Below are 19,993 nucleotides of genomic sequence, written 5' to 3' on the forward strand. Positions count from 1 at the left end.
ATCTATTCAAGGCTTGGGGGTAATCGTTTTCGCGAAAACGAGATAAGCTCTAGTAACTATTCCGTTCATTATTGTGCAACTGTTGCTATACTTCCGTTTGTCTAAACATCAGATACAACATATTTACGTGTGCGCGTGTTGTGGTATTGCCACAAAATCGTAAAAAAAAGCGTACGAAAACTTACTTGTAACTTGTGCCACTATGGTCGGTCAAAATTCATTGCTATAAAACACAAAAAAAAAAGGCCGGAGAGGGCATGCCCAGCTAGCGCTGCATGAAAAGTGTGGTGGAAATGACATCATGGCGGCCATATTCACTGGACACAATGGCGGCGTTGCTATGGTTATGTGTTGCGCAGTGGAGATGGTCTAGCAGTGAGCGGCCACGGCTGGCGGCGGCATGCGTGCCTCCCCAGGTCTCGGGCTGAGCCAACGCCACCTAGAAAAAGTTGGCAGCATATGCATGGAGTGAATGATGGAGAGTGGGGCGAAGCATTCATCCATCCATTCGTTCTTGCGTCCGTCTGTGTGACCGTCCATGCATCCATCCGCCCGTCCATGCGTGCGTCAGTTCATGCGTCCGTTCCTGCGTTCGTTCATGCATACGCCCCTGCGTCCGTTCATGCGTCCATCCATGCATCTGTCTGTGTGTTTGTTCGCTCACCTATTCAACACTCCAAGTACTACCATCTCGCACCTTTTCATCATATATTATCCATATAGAAGCACCGCCATCCAGCGGACATTCCAAGGACTAAACGAGAGGTGGCACACGCACACTTTCTTACGGCTTGCGCTTCGGGTCTACTTCCCACCTTTAACCACCTCGAGTTCATGGTTTAAGTTCACTGTATTCATGGCACTGCGGCCCTACGCTCACTAAACCTTTCTAAAACCAAGGAGGTTACGCCCAGCTAGTATAACGTAGGAACCTTTTCCTGTCAGATAGTGCTCAATGTACATGCCAATGGCTTCTAAGGGGAAAGGAGAGACAGAAAGTTCAGCTTTTACTTTCTTACAGCTTGCGCTTCATATCTACTTCCCACCTTTAACCACCTCGAGTTTATTCATGCTATATACCAGTTCATTGTATTCATAGCACTGCGGCTCAACGCTTACTAAACCTTTCTAAAACTGAGGAGGATAAACCCAGCGAGTATAACGTAGCAACCCTTTCTTGTCAGATAGTGCTCAATGTACATGCCGATGGCTGCTAATGGGGAATGAGAGACAGGAGCATTCGGTTTTTAGTGAACGCGCACGCCGCGAACTTTTTATTGTTCAACAAAGCACAGGAGAAATCTCCTACCGGCACCACCCTGCAGGTCAAAATGTAACACTTGTTACACACTCTGACTACGACTACGAGGGTTGAACGGGTGCCGCTTTAAGGAGCTTCGCCCCTAAAAAAACCAGGCCAACGCACTCTTACAGCTGTGGGCTGTGACGTCTATCATTCTTCACCGCCGTTTTTGACCGCACAGACGTGCCTACGCCTGCTCATCCCGTTAGAACAGCTGCATTAGTAAGCCTCACGAACCCTTTCGCGTTCTGCTGGTGGTGCTGTTGGCGAATGAACAAGAACGTGTCTGTGTCTGTGAACTGCGGCATGGATGTGTGATGCGCTTTGTGCACGGGATATACACGTAGTGTACGGCTGCAAACCAGCACGATGGGGCGGTGCTGCGTGCTGTTACGAAAGCCGGGTGACGCCAACACGGTCCCGAAGGCGCCACTGCTCCAATCTCCGCCGACACGGTCACCAGCCGTTTGGTAGCTTAGGTTTCTCAGCTCGCGACTGCTTCTGCGCAGAGCTGATAGACGATCGGACGAGACGACGGTGAGTTAAGCAAGGTTTACGTACAGCATAGATACAGAGGCGTTACAAATTCGGCACTCTGGCGGACAGCTTAGAGACTCGAAGAGACGAGCTCTCTTCCCTGACACATAGGTCTACCGTAGAGTAACGCAGTAAACGTAAAGAGCGGACACTCTCATTAAACCATGCCGCCCACAAGACTGCTTGCACTCCTAGCGGCCGGCATTAAACTGTCGCAAGGTTCCTTTTCCGGCCTCGCCATCGCGCCACAGTGGTGTAAGTTTCGGTTTGAGCATTCTTGTGCGAAAGTCTGGTGTTTCTTAAAAAAACAGAAAAGAAAAGCACTCCCAATGTTATTTGGGAGTGCTTTCCTCAGCTGTTTTTTAGGGTCAAACAGGCTGCAGTCACGGCTATTGCATATACGTTGATCTTTTGGCAGTTCTTTCTGGTAAAAAAAAAATGCCTGCCCATTTTACGAATGAATCATGTTTATTCAGACAGCACTACTTAACAACCATTATAAATAAACTAAACAGGAGTTTTTTGGTAATCAATTACCCAAAATTGGAAATTTGAGAAATCTATGCATAACGTTTAATAATTATACAAACTGCAGTGTATTGAGCTTTTTCGGAAATAACATTGCTATGTAGAAAAAGCACCATCGCATCGAGCAAGCCGTAAAAAAGGTACACAATATTCACAAGTATATTCACTGTCAACACGAACATTTCAAGACATCAGTAAAAAGTCAATATGTTGTAAAAAGTTTAATATTTATTTTATTTATTTATTTATTTATTTATTTATTGACAGGTACTGCTGGTCGATTGAGCCGTTACAGGGGTGGGGCAAAAATCTAATCATTGTTTACATCAAATGGCAAGGAAGATCTTAAACAAAAAATCTAAAACCCCAATGTGTCATTACATATAGACAGCGAAAAAATTCTGACATAAAACTATCATGTCCAACATAAAGGTGCAATTCCTAGGCGAAAAAAATACAAACATTTCCCAACACAATATTTTGCTCCACCACCTGCATTATCCATACATCATTTACCACAGAACATTAACCATCACAATACATGTCACACGAAATTTGTGTGATTCGGTACATTCAATAAAGTTTTTAAAAAAAGCTAGCATTCACAAAGATTTACTTACAAAATTTTCTATAGTCTTGAATCCGATTTTTTTTAACGTTTCACAATTCCGTAGAGTTGTTTTACGGTTCTAGGAAAATAGGAGTATGCGTGTGTGTCAATACGAGATTTGGGGAATTGAAATTTGCTGTGGTAGTCACTTCGTACGTTCTGAACAGGTCGCGGAACGAGGTACTGCGCTACATCAAAGTTAAATGTATTTTGAGAAAGCAAAAACAACAGTTCTTGTCTGGCTACACGACGGGGCTCGAAAAGGGTGGGTAAGTTTAGTTGTTGTAACATCTCTGTCACAAAATTAGTTCGAGAGTATCTTGAAAGAATAAACCTAGCCGCTCTTCTTTGAATTCGCTCGACTTGATTGATTGATATGTAGCGCTTAACGTCCCAAAACCACCATATGATTGTGAGAGACGCCGTAGAGGAGGGCTCCGGAAATTTTGACCACCTTGGGTTCTTTACCGTGCTCCCAAAGCTGAGCACATGGGCCTACAAAATTTTCGCCCCAATTGAAAATGCAGCCACCACAGCCGGGATTCGATCTCGTGGCCTGCCGGTCAGCAACTCGCTCAACTTGATTGATTAGTCCTTTCGTATAAGGGTCCCATATGATACTTGCATATTCTTATGTAGTTCTTACTATAGCTAAATAGGCTGTTAATTTTACTGGGCCTTGATGCAAGAATCAACGTGAATAATCAGACGAGCTGTAAAGAAAACAACATGAAAGCCAAAACTCTATGAGTATTGCTCTTAAAAATAATCTAGCTCTCACTGGCCATGACCGCAAGGTTATAGCAATATTTGATGGTGTAGGCGTCGTCGTCCTCGGAATGAACTCCTACTTCTTGGCCATAGGTGTGCTGTAGCTCCTTGGCCCCTTGTTTCCGGCGGTTTAGGTGAAATTCAGGGTGGGTGTTTCTCGCTACATCTTACATGCACCTTCGGAGAAAGTTGATGTCATTTCTTCTCAATACGGTGAAGCGTAGTGGAGTTGTCTCCTGATGCCACGGCCATTTTCAGCGGTGGTCAGCCTGGAGCTTCGTGATAATAAATGTGCCTCAGTTAATACATATATGTATGCTTCATTTATTCGGCTGAAACACGGAACCATAATGCTTAGGAAGATTACCTTCAATATTCTAGGTGTTAATATTACCATTTTTCAAAATGTTCTACAACACTAGGGCGCACGGCTGACCCAAGATAGCTAAGCAATTAACACGCTACCACGGAAAGCTATCGCCTGTCCGCGGAAGCCAAAGAGAGAGTGACTTTCGTGCGCCCAGCCGATGCAGAAGGAGAATAGAGAGGAGAGCACGTCATATACACTCACTCACAACACGTTCGGTTAGTATTCCATAGGAGGAGAAGAAGAGAGGAGAGTATCTACCCATGACTTCTGCCCTTTCCTTCCGCTCCCTCTTCACTTGCGCGCAGAAAAGGAAATAATAGGAGGAGGAGGTCACCATGTCACTTTCTTGGCTATTACGAATCACGCCACGAAATCGCACGCATCCGCGGCCAATTACAACATAAGCCGTGACTGTCGGGAGCACGTTGGGAACTCGTCTGAGCCGGCGAACCCGGCACCCGGCTTGAGGCGTGAGTTGTTTGTTTTTTTCTCCAGTGGTCGCAAAGCGACGAAAAGAACACGGCTAACATGGTGGCTACTTCAAGCCCTGTGTCACCAACTTCACTATGGTGCTACTGCAAGAGAACCGTGTGGCATGCACTGTTGCGCTGGTGCCCGCGTCCGTTTATAGAGAGTGCATGGTATATTTGCAGCTGCATTCGTGCTATCGTATGTCTGCTGCAGCGTCGTTCTTGTTGAAAGTTCCGTTACCGCCTTCGGACGTTTGTTTTGGCCGCTGATGGAGTGGTGATGCCGCCTGCAGTGGATATTACGGGCCTGCTTGGAATTTATATCGGTTCTATGAATCAAGGAAGATGGGCGCAGTACTCGGGATATTAGGTGCCTTGTGTTATATGGATGTGTGTGCTGTGCCGTTGATTATTCAAGCGCGGAGGCCAATTTGTGAATATTCAAACTTGATCGCTCCCACAGGGGCTGATTCAGATAGGTGATTTGGGCAAGCTTTTTATTTTGCGAAATTCTACCAACTTTTTTATCACGGTGCGTGTTTTTTTTTTACTCTCACTTTTGTGGGTGTTATGGCGAAAAATATTCCGGGCAGATCGTATTTCACCGCTCCCGTGCTACAAGCGTATTTTTCCCATTCTTAAGGAAGGGGTCGGATTGTGGTGTTCTTGCGGAAAGTGGCCTTTGCTTCGAAAGAGGGACAAAGACAAAGCCCGGTTATTTTAGCTATCAAATGTTTCTAAGTTTACAATGTACCGTTCATCCAGCAGTATGTAATGCATGTCTGGGCCAAATACGACTTAGCGCTGCGGCTTTCTAATACCAGCTGTCCTTGTGGAAGTGGGGTCGCCGTGGTGTAATGAAAAGCTTGTGCCTTGCTCACCATCGTTACGTGCGTCTATGCAAGATTGAGAAAAAAGAGAAGGGTGTCTTTCAGCTTTTTTGTTTACGTTGAAAAAAAACAGAGGTCATAGCGGTGTACCACGGTATGTTAGATCTACTCTTCTTAGCACAATATCTTAAAACTGCTCGTTGATTCTGTTCTCGAATTTACCAGTCTTGCAATGAATCAGCTCTAACTGCACTTCTATAACAAATTTTAATGAGTTCTAGTTTCGAGTTCGGGATTCATCTTAAGCATAAATAAAAATACACTTTATCAACTTCTCTAACATTTACGTTACGATTTGGAGATTGATAGTTATTTAGATTCCCGGTGGATTACACAATCCAGAAAGGAAGCGTGCTAGCCAAGGGCGACTGAGTTAGTTGCAAGTGGAATGCGGATGATGTTTTCACTTCACACGCACGCCTGGGTAAATATGAATTGCAAATAAGCACAAAATGTTCACGAAACAAGGTAAGGAAACGTTGATGAATTGAAGGGGACCTTTCTCCAGTATGAAAAAAGTGCTCGCGACTTAACGATATCGTGTTAGGGCAAGTCACGAGAAACGCTTTTGAGTTGTTGTAGCTCGATTATTTCTCGTTAGTATATAGGTGGTGCTTTCTACCAGTTTTTATCCGAAACAGTAGTTGTTGGTATGCTTTATGTGTTCTTGCGCAATAAAACCTGATTCCTTGGTTTGAAAGGTGTTCATTATTTGGATTGCTTGACGTGTAGCAGCAACGCTGTCATACGCGCTGGAACGTTTAGGCGAGGATACAGCAAAGCGCTTAAAAGAACGCTTTTCATCACGCATTTGTGCCCTTGGGAACAACTGAAGTAGATTACTAGAATGTAACTTATTTGCTTACCTTTGCTTACCTTTTCTTGTTGAATGCGTAAAACAGGTGTACCGCTGTAGCCGGTGGGAGAGAACGGCGCTGTAGTGATGCAGGGGCCACAGGACGTCCAGGTATAGTCAGGCCTAGCAGCGATGCATGCGAATTTGCCGTAGTTAAGGTAACCACCTTTTTTTAATTTCCGAAGAACTATTCCACCTACTACTTATTTCAAAATATTACTTTCATAGCGTAAGTTATTTATTAGCAACGTTGTGATCAATTGGTTTCTGTGTGCGCGACCTAACAGACGGCAGGAACCCTACGCCCTTGGGCCGCGACAGGCAGCCGTCGACCGCTCTTTACGTTTATTATGTTACTCTAAGGGTCTACTGCTGGCGACGCGCCGCAGGGCTCTCTTTAAGGCACCGGGTGGATTCTTTCAGTAACCAAATGTCCAACCAGAAGCGCCGCTGGCCATGATGTCAGAATCCTCCAATGGGGTTCGCCGCTGGGCCGCGTCATTCTCATCAAATCCGGAGCCGCTGCGCGTGGTTGCACCCAAGGACGAGTGACGTCGCCACGCGTTGCGTAAAACTCGCCAGACTGGAAGGCGCGGATTGCTTCGACGGGCTCGTGGACTGAGGGGGCTCGCTGTGCGTCGCGCGATAGACCGGCGCCGACGCGTGATGACGCCGTTGAGTTGTTCGCGTCAGGCGGGCTCGCGTGCTGGCCTTGACACAGATTGCCTTTTTCAGAGGCATGGAGGTTCGGTGTGGACTCGCAAGCATAACAGCACCCCTGCCGCCAGACAATGCTCCGGAAAGACGAGCTGCTTCCACGTAGCTCTGATGTCAGGCGCGCTTGTTCGCCAGGTCCCTCAAGGTTCGCCTCCAGGGCAATGGGGAGAATGCAGCTCCAGACTCCGTTCCGTGAACACATCCCATCCTTGAGGATAGATCCCAGCTCCACTGGCTTGTCGCCACAACTTGCCAACCACCTTCCCTCGTCTCTTCTGACGATTTTTGGTCTCAGCACTTGTCGACAGTTCTGCAACTTGTCAAGAACGGTTCGACAACAAACGCACGACACAAGCAAGTGCCCTCGGTCACCCGACAGAACACTAGACAAAGTATAGTACAACATATACCTAGCTACGTGTCTATCGGAATTTCGTTCCCTCTACATCAAGAGGCACAAGTGGGACAGAAGACTCTTAAAATGAGAACTCAAATTCTTACACGTACAACAACGCAACGAAATAGAATACAAAGTAAAGTTGAGATCACTCTGGACGAGAGCGCTCAGCTAAGGCCGTGATGAGGACAAAATTTTGCCCCGAATCGCCAACGAGGAACCGAAAGGTGGAGAAGGTACTAACTAAACGCACGGCTCAATGCGTCTGCATTAGCGTTTAGCTTTCGTTTTCTTTTTTTGTACCGAACGTCAAAGTTGTGCTGTTGGAGTATCATGTTCCACCTTATAAACCGACCACTTTTAGGCGACATGTTATTTAACCATGTTAGAGGACAGTGGTCCGTTTCGACCACAAACCTCGAACCGAAGACATAACAGGGTAGCTTTTGAACGGCCCACACGAGGCAAGCGCATTCCTTTTCAGATATACTGTATGCCTCTTCTCTGCCACTGAGTTTTCGATTTAAATACAAAACTGGCCTTTCGTTACCAGCACTGTCTTCCTGGCACAATATAGATCGCATGCCGCGATCACTCGCGTCGCAGTGAATCACAAATCTCTTAGAGAAATCGGGTGCCATGAGAACAGGCTTTTCGCTTAGGACCTGTTTCAGCTGGCAGAACGCATTCTCCTTTTCTGAGTCCCATACTACGTTAACCGGCTTGGAATTTCGAAGGGCGTCAGTTAGAGGGCTGGCTATGCTATAAAAGTTATGCACGTAATGCTGATAGTACCCAGCTAGGCCCAAGAACGCCCTTATCTCAGGTTTTGTGGTCGGTCGAGGATAGTTCACGACGGCGGCTACCTTAATTTTATAAGGTCTACGCTGGCCCTGCCCCCCAACGTGCCCCTGATAAGACACCTCGCCGCACCCTAGGTGACATTTAGTAGGTTTCACGGTAAGACCAGCTTCTTTCAATCTGTTCAGCCCGACGCCTAAATGCTCGACATGTTCTTCCCAGTTGTTCAAGAAGATGGCGATATCGTCAAGATACGGCAGAGCGAACTTGGAGAGGCCTTTCAGAACGCGGTTCATTAAGCCTGAAAAAAAAGGGGGCGCATTTTTCAATCCAAGGCTCAGCTTAAGTGGACGATACGTTCCAAATGGAGAAACGAATGCGGCATAGCGGCTAGCACACTCCGTGGGGGACTTGCCAATACCCTCGCACGAGGTCTAACGTAGAAATATAGCTGGACTGTGACACAGTTTCTACCATGTCCTCTAGGTTTGGTATCGGGTGAGTTTGGTCTCAAGTTATGGCGTTAAGACAGCGATAATTGATGCATGGCCTCGGATCTTTTCCTGGCACTTGAACCAAAATTATAGGAGATGTATGGTCACTCTCACCCGGTACTATGACTCAAAACTCCAGCATTTTATCGATCTCCTCTTTCATGATCTGCTTTTGCGCAGGGGAACAACGATACGGCTTGCTAGGGATTGGCTCTTTACAAGTTAGCTCGTATCGTGTTAAGTCATCGTCGTGTTTCCGGGACGGTCCAAAAACACGTCTTCAAACTCGGAAACAATCCTTCTCATGTCCTCCATCTAGACTTCGCTTAACCTAGGCTTTAGGGTCAACTCCTCCAAGATTACCTCCGATCCCCTTTCGATTACATCACTAGTGGTCAAAATTTCTGCTCCATTTTCCTCTGAAGCATTCAAAAGCAGATTTACGACCGCTTGACATTGAGCGTATGGTTTCATCAAGTTACCGTGGCAAACTTTGTTCGGCTGCCTTCCTAATTTCACTTCATAATTGGTATCAGAAAGCTTCGATATTACTTTGGCGGGCCCTTCTCAATGAACCTCAAGCTTGTTTTTTTTTTTTGACAGCCACAGCAGCATTACCTGACTTCCTACTTCAAAAGCACGCTCCTTCGCCGATTTGTCGTAGTACTCCTTTGACAACACTTGTGCAGCCTTCATGTGGCTTTCCACAAGATCTTTCATTTTTCCAAGCCTCTGAAGGAGGTCTAGAACATGCGCAACTACATTAGGGTCCTCATCGAATCCCTCCCAGGCCTTACGTAGCATTCGCAATGATGTTCTCAAACTTCACCAATACACAAGCTCTGCAGGGCTAAAACCAGCGCTCTCATTAGGAGCTGATCTCAAATCGAACATAGCGGGAGGAATACACGCTTCCCAGTCGCATTTGTGCTCGTTGCAAAGAGCTCTCAGTATCCGTTTCAGAACGGAATGCATAAGCTCTACTTGATTAGATTGCGCGTGATGGATCGAGCTGTGCACTACTTTTATTTGACATTTATCCAAAAAGGTAGAGGTAAGGCAGCTGGTGAATACACTACCATTGTCGCATTGGATTACAGAAGGAAATCCGACGCGTGCAAATATAGATAGCAGTGCACCACGACATGAGAGGAATTGAGCTCCTTAAGTGGTCTCGCTTCCGGAAATTTTGTGGCTACACAGATAGCCGTCAGGATGTACCGACAACCTTGCCTTGACCCTGGCAATGGCCCGACAATATCAATTACCAGGAACCGAAAAAGTTCTGTGGTAATTGGCACATGATTCATGAGTGTCTTCCACTTGTCCGTGGATTTTCCCGCTCTCTGACAAAAGTCGCATGAGTGTACAAAGTCTTCGATATCCTTCCAGCATTTCGGCCAATAAAACTCAAGGGAAACTCTAGCCTTTGTCTTTTTTGAGATGCCCTGCCCACGCGTTTTCACGCGCCAGTTCCAATAGTTGGCGACGATACTTTTGTAGCACCAAGAGCTGCTCCTACTTGCGACCTTGCGCATTTGTGTAGCTCCGATACAGGAACCCTGCTTTCTCAAAAAAGGAAACACTCTTTTTCTTTTTTCCCAAGTTTACGATTTCAATTAGCGCTTTATCGAGAGGTCCTCACGCTGCTCTCGAATGAGCGTTTCTCGATCAACCCTCGACAGCCCACTCCAACTTTCCGCTACAGGAGAGAGCGTTGCACCCGTCTCGCTCTGACTCAATGGCGCCATGTCGTCTCCTCCACCTACGGAGACCGCGCCAGTCGCTCTGGCGACGGGCCGCTTGAGTGACTGCTCAAATGACTCACACGGAGAATTTCCGGTCTGAGGTTCCGTCGACTCGCCGCCAAGGTCACACAGACCAGCAGCTTTTTCACTTGGTGCATCGCCAGATTGAACAAGATCAAGTTCCTGCGAAAGCTTTCGCGCTTGCGATCGCGTGAGTGCCTATGTTTTCCCCTCAGTTCACCAGACTACTCTAGCAGAGGTTATATTAGTTTAGAGAAGGGCTGTGTGAAGCATTGAAGTGAGCTTTGATCTTTCCAAACCAAGTCAGAGCGCTTAGAAACCAAAGTTAATGCGGAGGGTGTAAACATAAAAGAGCCACCCGGTGCCTTAAAAACAGCCCTGCGGCGCGTCGCCAGCAGTAGACCTATGTGTCAGAGAAGAGAGCTCCGCTCTTCGAATCTCTAAGCTGTCGGCCTCAGTGCCAAATTTCTAACGCCTCTGTACCTATGCTGTACATAAACCTTGCTTAACTCACCATCGTCTTATCCGCTCGTCAATCAGCTCTGCGCAGAAGCAGTCGCGAGCTGAGAAACCTACGCTACCAAACGACTGGTGACCGTGTCGGTGGAGATCAGAGCAGTGGCGCCTTCGGGACCGTGTTGGCGTCGTTCGGCTTTCGCAACAGTGGTGGCAGCGATGGGATCCTTTGAGTAACCAAATATCCAACCAGAAGCGCCGCTGGCCGCGAGGTCAGAATCTTCCAATGGGGCTCGCTGCTGGGCCGCGTCATTCTCATCAAATCCGGAGCCGCTGCGCGTGGTTGCAGCCAAGGACGAGTGACGTCGCCACGCATTGCGTAAGACTCACCAGACTGGAAGGCGCCGATTGCTTCGACGGGCTCGTGGACTGAGGGGGCTCACTGTGCGTCGCTCGATAGACCGGCGCCGCCGCGTGATGACGCCCTTGAGTTGCTCGCGTCAGGCGGGCTCGCGTGCTGGCCTTGACACAGATTGCCTTTTTTAGAGGCATGGACGTTCGGTGTGGACACGCAGGCGTAACAGTGCCCAACTGTCACGGCAACTATGACAGCGGACCGAATGTTCGCGTCTTCTCCTTTCGAAAGGACGACCGAAGGGTGAAATGGGAGCGAGCCATTCTTCGAGACGGCATCCTTTTTCTCCGTAATCCGAAGGTATGTGCACATCCATTATGCATGCTTCTGAGTCATTCCTAAGGGCACCATCTTATACATGTCGCATTCTTGCCCCAAAGTAACGATCTTGTGTGCACTTCAGAGCAGACTCAAGGTAAGCCTTGGCATTAGATCATTTTTAGCTGATCGTCGCTGACGCTCACCACCGCGATGATGTAGCGTCCCAAGACAGTGATGAAAACAGCATGGATTTCGCGTTTTAGATGAGCACGTCTTGCCGCGACGTAGTCACTGTGGCTGCAAAATGACGGCGTAAAGCAGACACACCTTCACGCTCCACTCAATCGAATTGATAGGCGGTGCGAGAAATGCGTTCTGCGTTACGCCGCTCGCACCTCGCACTCGTCAAAATAAAGCAGTGAACGCACGTAGCAGTACATACTCAAAATAAGCGTTTTCCCTTCAGTGTCAATATTATTTCACTAGCCAGCACGGCGAGCTTCTTGTAAAGCCTCTAATTACTTGATTGAGAAACGGGAAGATGTGCTAGTGGGTCGAGTCGTGCATCTGATTTGTACATAGTATTTCTTACCGCTAGTTGGCACCTGTTCGCGGTACTATGCGCCATTCTCGCCGGAACGTTTGCCTAGTTAGTTTCCTTAAAATATGTGCTACTGCAAGACAGCTAAATTTAGATGCCAGTAGACACTTCAATGTCTTGATTGTTTCGTGAAGTAGTAAATAAAGGCGTGCCGAGCAAAAAGCCTGTGATAAAGCGCTTTCTTACATGTTTTTCAGGCGTGCGAGTTCCACTTCACGCCGCAGTGCCTTCGGACGACAGCAGAATACACGAATCCAAGTACCGGCCGGATAACAGAAGCTCCCATGGGTGCTACTCGGCTTACTCCGGATGCAATACCGACAATATTTCCCAATGCCCCAGTTATTTGAGCAACTATGCATCAGTGCGAGAGGGGCCAGACCAAACGAAAAAAAAACGCCTAGAAACACCACATTTAGAAGAAGCCATTCGACAGTCGATAGCACTGCATGAGGAAGAAGAGCACCGCAATAAGCTGTCGTCGTATGAGGACCTCGTATCACGCCTGCAGGGTCTCAGCCTCTGCACCTACTGGGCCACATTAAGAGCAGAAAATGCTGTGCTGTTTGTTCACATAAGTGGCGAAGATCCACCAGTCGTCGAAAGGTCTCTCATTGTTAGTAGGAACATGGAAATTAAGACCTTCTGGAAGAAAGTGAAAGTCCCTGCCAAGGACCTCTATACATTCCTGCTACGCTGGACGATCCGCGCAGTCTTTACACGATACTGGACTGTAGGAACAGTTTCAAGGCTCCAGGCGTTTGCGACAAAGAGGAAAAAGTGAAGGCGACCTTCAGCTTGCTTATCTCTTTGCTCGACGACCTCAAGTCGGGTGATCTTTTGCCGCAAGAGAAAACACAAGCACTTGATTTCATAAAGGAGTAGCTTGACCTACTGCACAGAAAGAAGCACTCATTGCGATACTCTGCAGAACTTTTAATACTTTCCAGTATTCTACACACTATTTCCCCACACGCCTACCGATTCATTCGCGGTGCTGGCAAGATAGCACTGCCACATCTATGTACGCTCATGCGAATTTGCTCGCAATATAACGTGAACCCTGCTAATGAGCAAAAAGACGAGGGTTTTTTGCGTTATGTGAAGAAGCGGTCAAGCCTTCTCAAACCACAGGAAAAAATTGTCACTATAATGATGGACGAGATTCATACTCAGCCGTACTTTGAATGCAAAGGTGGCTCAGTGACCGGGGCAGCTTCAATTCCTCAGAAGCGGCCAAAACTGCGCATGTTTTTATGATTCAGTCGTTGCTATCAGCGCACAAGGATGTTGCACACATTCTACCAGTAGCCAACATTGAAACAGTTCAACTGCATGCAGCCCTGACAAAAACAATTTCAGAGCTTGAAAATGCAGGCCTACTGTAATCGCAGTAATAACAGATAACAATTCCATGAACAGAAAAGTGATGCCCTTGTTTTCTGAAACACGGACGGTTGATATTCTGTACCCTCACCCAGAGGATAAAAGACCCCTTTTTTATGTAGTAGATCCCGTCCACCTTCTGAAGTGCTTCAGAAACAACTGGTTGAACCAAAAGAATCCAGGAACGTGTACCTTTTACCCTGAAACTTTCAGCACATCATCGTTAGTACGGGTTAACGGAGCATCTTTCAAAGCTATGCCAGACTTGCACGCTTCAGAGCAACACAGCGTCACAAAGTTTGGTTCTGGATGTAGCTACAAGGCCTTGCACCCATCCTACATTGAGCGGCAGAATGTGAAGCTTGTTTCAAAAGTTTTCAGTTCATTCGTGGTAGAGGCTCTAAAAATGCGCGGAGACGAACTCGATTTGAACTACGCCGAAGGGACGGCGCACTTCACTGACCTAGTTTTGAAGTGCATATGCTCAACGTGAAAATCCCCTTCAAGGGCCATCGCCTAAGAGATCTTCTCCAGGACCCAGTCAGAAGTTTGACTGGCAAGCAGATAGAATTTCTTTATAATTCCCTGGATTGGTTGGACACATGGCGAGACATCAAGATGGATTCAGGCGCACTATCCACGGAAACGCACTTAGCATTGCGGCTGACTTGTTACGCGCTTGTAGAGCTGTGCCGTTACTTCCTTGAAGAATTGAATTTTGACTACGTGTTACTGGGCGAATTTCAAACAGACAGTTTTGAGGAAAGGTTCGGACAGCACCGGCGGCTGTCAGGCACGAATTATCACATCTCAATACAGCAAGTGTTCAAGTCGGAGAAAAAACTGAGGCTATAGGACAGTTTTGTATTTCCAGATATGCAAGAATTACAAAAGCCATGTGTTGTGCCACTTGACGGGGCTCAGTTGACAGAGAAGTACAGTATAAAGATATCAGACCGTGACATAACAAATAAAGGGTCAATTTTGCCAGTAATGACGTACATCGCTTGCTTTTGCGGCCATGCTGCGTTAAGAAGGCTGCCTTGTGAGTATTGTGCCGAGAATAAGACAACCCCGGACCAGAAAATTCAACTTGATAGGAATCAGTTAATTGAAAACCTTTCAAGAGGCGCTCTGAAGTTTCTCAAGCCGGCTGTCGTTAATGCAGTCTCGCATGCCCATATTGTCCTTGAACAGATTACAAAAAAAAAAGATAATGCAACGCGTTTTCATGCAAAGCCAAATCAGAGGAGGCTTCTTGTGGCTGTCACAAGACACTTTTGTGAAAATGAAGATTTCTATTTCTGTTTCAATGGCCATCATCCAGACATTGTGTCAAATACCATACTTGTGGCAGCAGTGAACACTCAACTCAATAACTATGTGTCTATGAATACAGATGTTCTGAAGAGCACAAAAGCGCAGACACAACAGAGAAGAGTGCAGAAATTTAGAAAATGAGTATTACCAGTCTCGGCACATCTTCTGAAACAGTGCGTCTTGTGTGTGTGTGCGTGTTTGTGTCGTGTATGTGTCTGAATAAAGCATGAAGAATACATAAAATTTCTTCATTTATTTCATCAACTCAATGCGCCATCAAACTTTTTTCTGTGATACATTGCTCGCACGTTCTACAGCGTATAATCTTTTTAAATGGAATAATAAATGGCTTACAGACAAATCGTCAAAGACGCCAAAGCGTAATGCATTCCTAAAACTAACGCCAATCGCGACGCTAAAGGCGAAATGAAGTCGCACACGCAGAAAAGGCGCCGCGAACGCTTCATTCTCTCACGAGGACGCTGGTGGCAATGCTTTCAGCCTCCCGTGCTCTCGCTCGCTCAGTCAAGACGCGTGATGTCACGGCGGCAGTGAGTGGGCCTGAATTTATTTTTTTTTCTAGGTTGCGTTGGCTGAGCAGTGGTGGACAATAGGGAGCTTTAGAATAGCGCCCCGCAAACCCTTGCGGTGCGGTCGCTGCTACTGCGCATGCGTCGTAACGCGAGTCGGCGTTCGCGTTCGCGGACCGCACGCAGAAAATACGAAATTGCATGCGGTGATGGCGGCCCACATGTGGCCCGCAAGCGCTGGTTTCGAAGCTACAGTGTCGCTGCGATCGTGCCTTGCGGTTCGCAGCAGGGCAAACGCTATTCTAAAGCTCTTATCGCGCCCGCTTCGCCCGCAACGCCCGCAAACGATATTCTAAAACTCCCTATTATCTGTGCTCTGCGCCGCGTTATTGGTTACGCAGTGTTCTCCTGGCACTTACTGTACTCTTAGCAACGTTTAAGAATCCCTTTGTCCATCACAGGGTTTCAACAGTGCGTAGAACGAGTGCATATCGATGTGTCGTGCGGTGGATGACGCGGATGAAGCAGTTAGTGTTCCGCGAAATTGCGTTGGGTACCATTACGAAGCTGAACGACGACGAACGCCTTGCAGGTCAGTGACGGATGAGCAGTGCTCCTGCTTGTGACAACGGACGACGCTGTTGAGCCCAGCAATACGCCATGAGGACCATTTGCATATACGTAGTTCCGTGTTGTATGTGTGCAGTAACAACTTGCAAGTGCGTATTAAAACACCTTTCTTGTTCCGCTTCGCACACTCTCCACCAGCATTGCATGTAACCTCAACGTTACAGCAACCACGTTCAAGTGTCACTTGCACCGCGCTCAAAGTTACCACGGACGCAGAATGCTGACGCCGGTGAGTTTCACTCAAAACACGGACACAGTGGCCGGACGCTGCGTCGGCCACGTGGCGGAATGCAACCGTAGAAGGCGCACGACTGATCGTGTTGTCTGTACAGTTGCTGAATTAATGACGTGAAAAGACTCGCCGTTGTCAGTGCATCTAGCGCGCGTTCTCTTGTAGTTGCTTCGTTGTCGGCAAGCCGCTACTCCCTGTTATTACTCGGACGAAATGATTTCACTGAAGTAGTCCCGCTGGCTCCGAGTGATGAGCCCCGTTTCATTAGTTTCGGATCATCACGACACACGCGCTGCGCAGCTCACGTGCTTTTCGAGCCGGAGAGAGAGTCGCGCCTTCTGCTTTACATTCGGATGTAAACAAGAGAGGAGAATTTGCCCAGTCAATATGGCCGACTTTCGGCTTCATCGCGGCTTCACAACGAGTGACGTCAGGGCCTCTCCTACCTTTCCTTCTTCCGTGCTATATAAGCTTGTGCGCTTTCGTAGTAGGGTGTGAGTAAACACGTCTAAGTGTGTGCCACAGTGGGGAATGGTTGATTGTGTTCTTGTTCATTCAGTTTATCCTATATGCGTACTATGTGTAGTATGTGTCCTTGTGTGCATGTGCAGCTATATAAAATGCATCAGTATATATTAGACGTCCGGTGTCAGTAATTCATGAGTGGGCTGAGTCACCAACTATCCGCAAGGTAGCCGTACTGGTGGGTATGACATCGTACGTCGCCACAGGCGATCTTTTTTTAGTATCGTTTAGTTCCTCCAGATGGCGCCAGCTACCACCTACTTCACGGCTATGACGCTCTCACACCTCCAGCTACTTATAAAACGTTGAACATTTGTCTATCAAAGCTGCACTACTGAGTCGAAATGGTTTTGCTGCGATCGAGTCTACGGTTTGGAGACACATCTCGTGACCTGCGGCCCTGTGAACGCATGGATAACGGCGCTACACTATGTGAATCTACGAGAAATAAATTCAGGAAGCCTAGCATGCACTCTTCAGGTGAGGACTCTGCAGTATCCGTGTCTTTCAGAGTGAACGTCGCCTCGCCGGCCGAACGAAACCTACTTGCTCCGTCGTTCTTATTCGCGATGTTTTCATCACCACAGGTTTGTCTGCTCGTTTTTATAATCATTTCGTTCGATATCAAGCGCAGCGGGACCGTTCGTTTTTTGTAACTTTCAGTGCCGTGTACTCTTTAGTCAAGAATTGATGCATTTGCTGAACCTATTCGCTTCGCTATCTTGGGGTCAGTCATGTTGATTTTCATAGGGAGGAACATGTTTCTCTGTGGCAAAGAGAGCAACATTTTTCTATTTAAAGACGAACAATGGGGACATCGCCGTTCCTCCCTAAATGGAGAGACGTCACTCCTTATTTTTAACAGTGTGGAGAGGAAGAGGAAACTGCCGAACACTTGATAATGTTCTGTAAAGGGCTTCGCCCTATAGTTCGGGATGATGGCGCTGAGCTTTTCAGGTCACTGAGGTTGAGGAACAGGGAGAGGAAAATGGGCTTTGAGCGGGTAGAATTGACTAGAAGGAGGTAATCTGATTGGAGGCCAAAGTCAAGGCACGAGTGAAATTAAGCCCTTCACTGCAGGGTACGAGTCCTCAACCTCACTATTTAAAGAAAAAAATAAATCTAGTTTTTGGTTCACTAATTATCACGGCTTGGTGGCGTTAGCCACCGCCCAATATAAAGGGTACAACCATATCAATCCATCCATCCAGAAGTTCAAGCAAAATTAGAAGAAGAAGACGGTAAAGAGGCGAGTCCGCTAGCCGATCGCCGTTCGCTTGCTCTCGGGGTGTGGCCAAGAATTAAGTAGCTGTTGTTGGTTAATTAATCTATCATCGTTTCTCATAGTGCAATAGTTGTTTGATAAGTGTTTTTGTGCAGTTCAGACATGACAAAATGCCCTTTTCTTCGCCAGGGTAGGAGCCTTTTTCTTTGGTCTGCTTCTACGGTTCCGAAGGAGGTGCCAATGGATCTTTTCTTGCTCAATGGAATATAATTTGTTCCAGTGGCTCTAGTATCGACAAATGACGGCATCATTCGAATGAAAAACTCGAAAATCATTCAGGCGGAATTACAGTCGGTGACGGCCCATTTACAGTTCATATAATAGGTCCGCCAGTTCGGTACAGGAGGCATACTGTGCTTTTCTGCAGGCAGTCCTGTGTCCTAGATCCACTGAAATGCTCGATGTTTGCATCCCAGCCAGTGAGCGCGTTCATACCTTCACATTTAGCATTTACCCGAGGCCTGGTGCGTGGCGTCGGCGCCAACATGCCACCCTCCAAAGTACTAGAGCTGTTTTGGCCAGCAGGTGCTATTTCAGTCTATCAGTGTGAACGGGTGGTTGGTGAGAACAAAATATCAACTGAGTCAGTGATTGTGACCTTTGCGAGATCAGTCCGACCATCAGAAATTGAGGCTTGGCCTTTAATTTACAAAGTAGAACTGCTCTCTACTCGTCCTCTCTAATGTACAAAGTGTTGGCGTTATGGACGCACAATGAAAGGTTGTAGGTCAGCGGTCAGGTGCAAGGTATGCGGGAAGGTCACAATTCTAGTGACTGTCAGTGTAATAAAGAAAAGTGTTGCCTATGTAACGAAGCCCATGCTGCCGATAGCTCTAGTTCTTCGGCAAAGATACGTGAACTGCAAATTATAGATAGCAGAACGAAGACTGTTCACGGAAGGAAGCAGCACTTAAAATACAAGCACGAACACAAGGCTACGCCGGTGTTACAGCTCATAATATGCCAACAATGGAATATGTCCCTATTGCGGGAACAATTGAGAAGGCAGTAGAGAAGGGAATGGAGCGCATCGCTGGGAATCTTCGTGAGTCCTTGGCCCAGATTCTATCGAACCAGGTGGCTCAAATGTTTGGTACAGCGGAAAACAACCTCAGTGCACCACCTCACATTTGTGACTCCTCGGAGTTTTCAAAGGAGTGTGGCTCTGAAACGCCACAGCAGGCTACGGAAGCCCTTTACATTTGTGACTCCTCTAAGATTTCACAAAAGTATGGCTCTAATACGCCACAGCAAGCTACGGAAGCTGCAGATGCAGTAGAGGAAGGTAGCGTGTCTCAATGCGAGCTTACCAGGACTCAGATGAAACGGAGACGGAACCCCGATCGCTAAAGCACTCGAGATCCCCTTTGTACAAAAAAGGCATCGCACCTGTCTATTCAAAAACCAAAAAGTACCAGAAGAACACAATGTCTAAAGCTGATTTTTTTAAAGAAAATATTCTAAGCAAGGCCGTCACTGAGGCTATTTTAAAGCAACAATAGGGTCACTTAAAATCCTTCATTGGAATTGCCGATCGATTCACTCTGCAGCAACTGATTTGATATATTTTTCATCGAAATTTTCTCCAGTTATCATTGCACTACAAAAAACTTGGCTTTCAATGCATCAGTCTTTTCAATTAAGTAGATTCAGATCTTTCCGTCTAGACCGTCCTTCGAAAGGTGGAGGTTTGGCATTTTTTATTAATAATAGAATAAGTCTCAAGGCGAAAATCGCCTATAGGCTCATGTCACCTGGCAGTGAGATTCTCGCCGTACAAATAATCTTACCAGGCTGCATGCCTTTTTGGTGGTAAATGCATACTTTCCTAAAGGTGTA

At 47.0% G+C, this 19,993-nt stretch overlaps 1 protein-coding gene across 6 annotated transcripts in view; it reads right to left on the reverse strand.

Moving 5' to 3' along the window:
• The window catches only part of Hs6st (heparan sulfate 6-O-sulfotransferase), a 476,371-nt gene that overhangs the window by 283,951 nt on the left and 172,427 nt on the right, over positions 1 to 19,993 (reverse strand). For 2 of the 6 annotated variants that reach the window (XM_075891365.1, XM_075891341.1), the window contains one exon: positions 2,286 to 6,458. The exons of 2 other annotated variants lie outside the window; for them this stretch is intronic. In XM_075891365.1, the coding sequence (XP_075747480.1) occupies positions 6,188 to 6,458 (271 nt within the window). In that variant the 3' untranslated portion in view covers positions 2,286 to 6,187. Of the gene's footprint in view, positions 1 to 2,285; positions 6,459 to 19,993 lie in introns of those variants that run through there. 2 more of the 6 variants (XM_075891401.1, XM_037429270.2) reach the window with 2 other exon arrangements.

Source organism: Rhipicephalus microplus, chromosome 1, assembly GCF_043290135.1.
Source record: "Rhipicephalus microplus isolate Deutch F79 chromosome 1, USDA_Rmic, whole genome shotgun sequence".
In the NCBI taxonomy this organism is placed as follows: domain Eukaryota; kingdom Metazoa; phylum Arthropoda; class Arachnida; order Ixodida; family Ixodidae; genus Rhipicephalus; species Rhipicephalus microplus.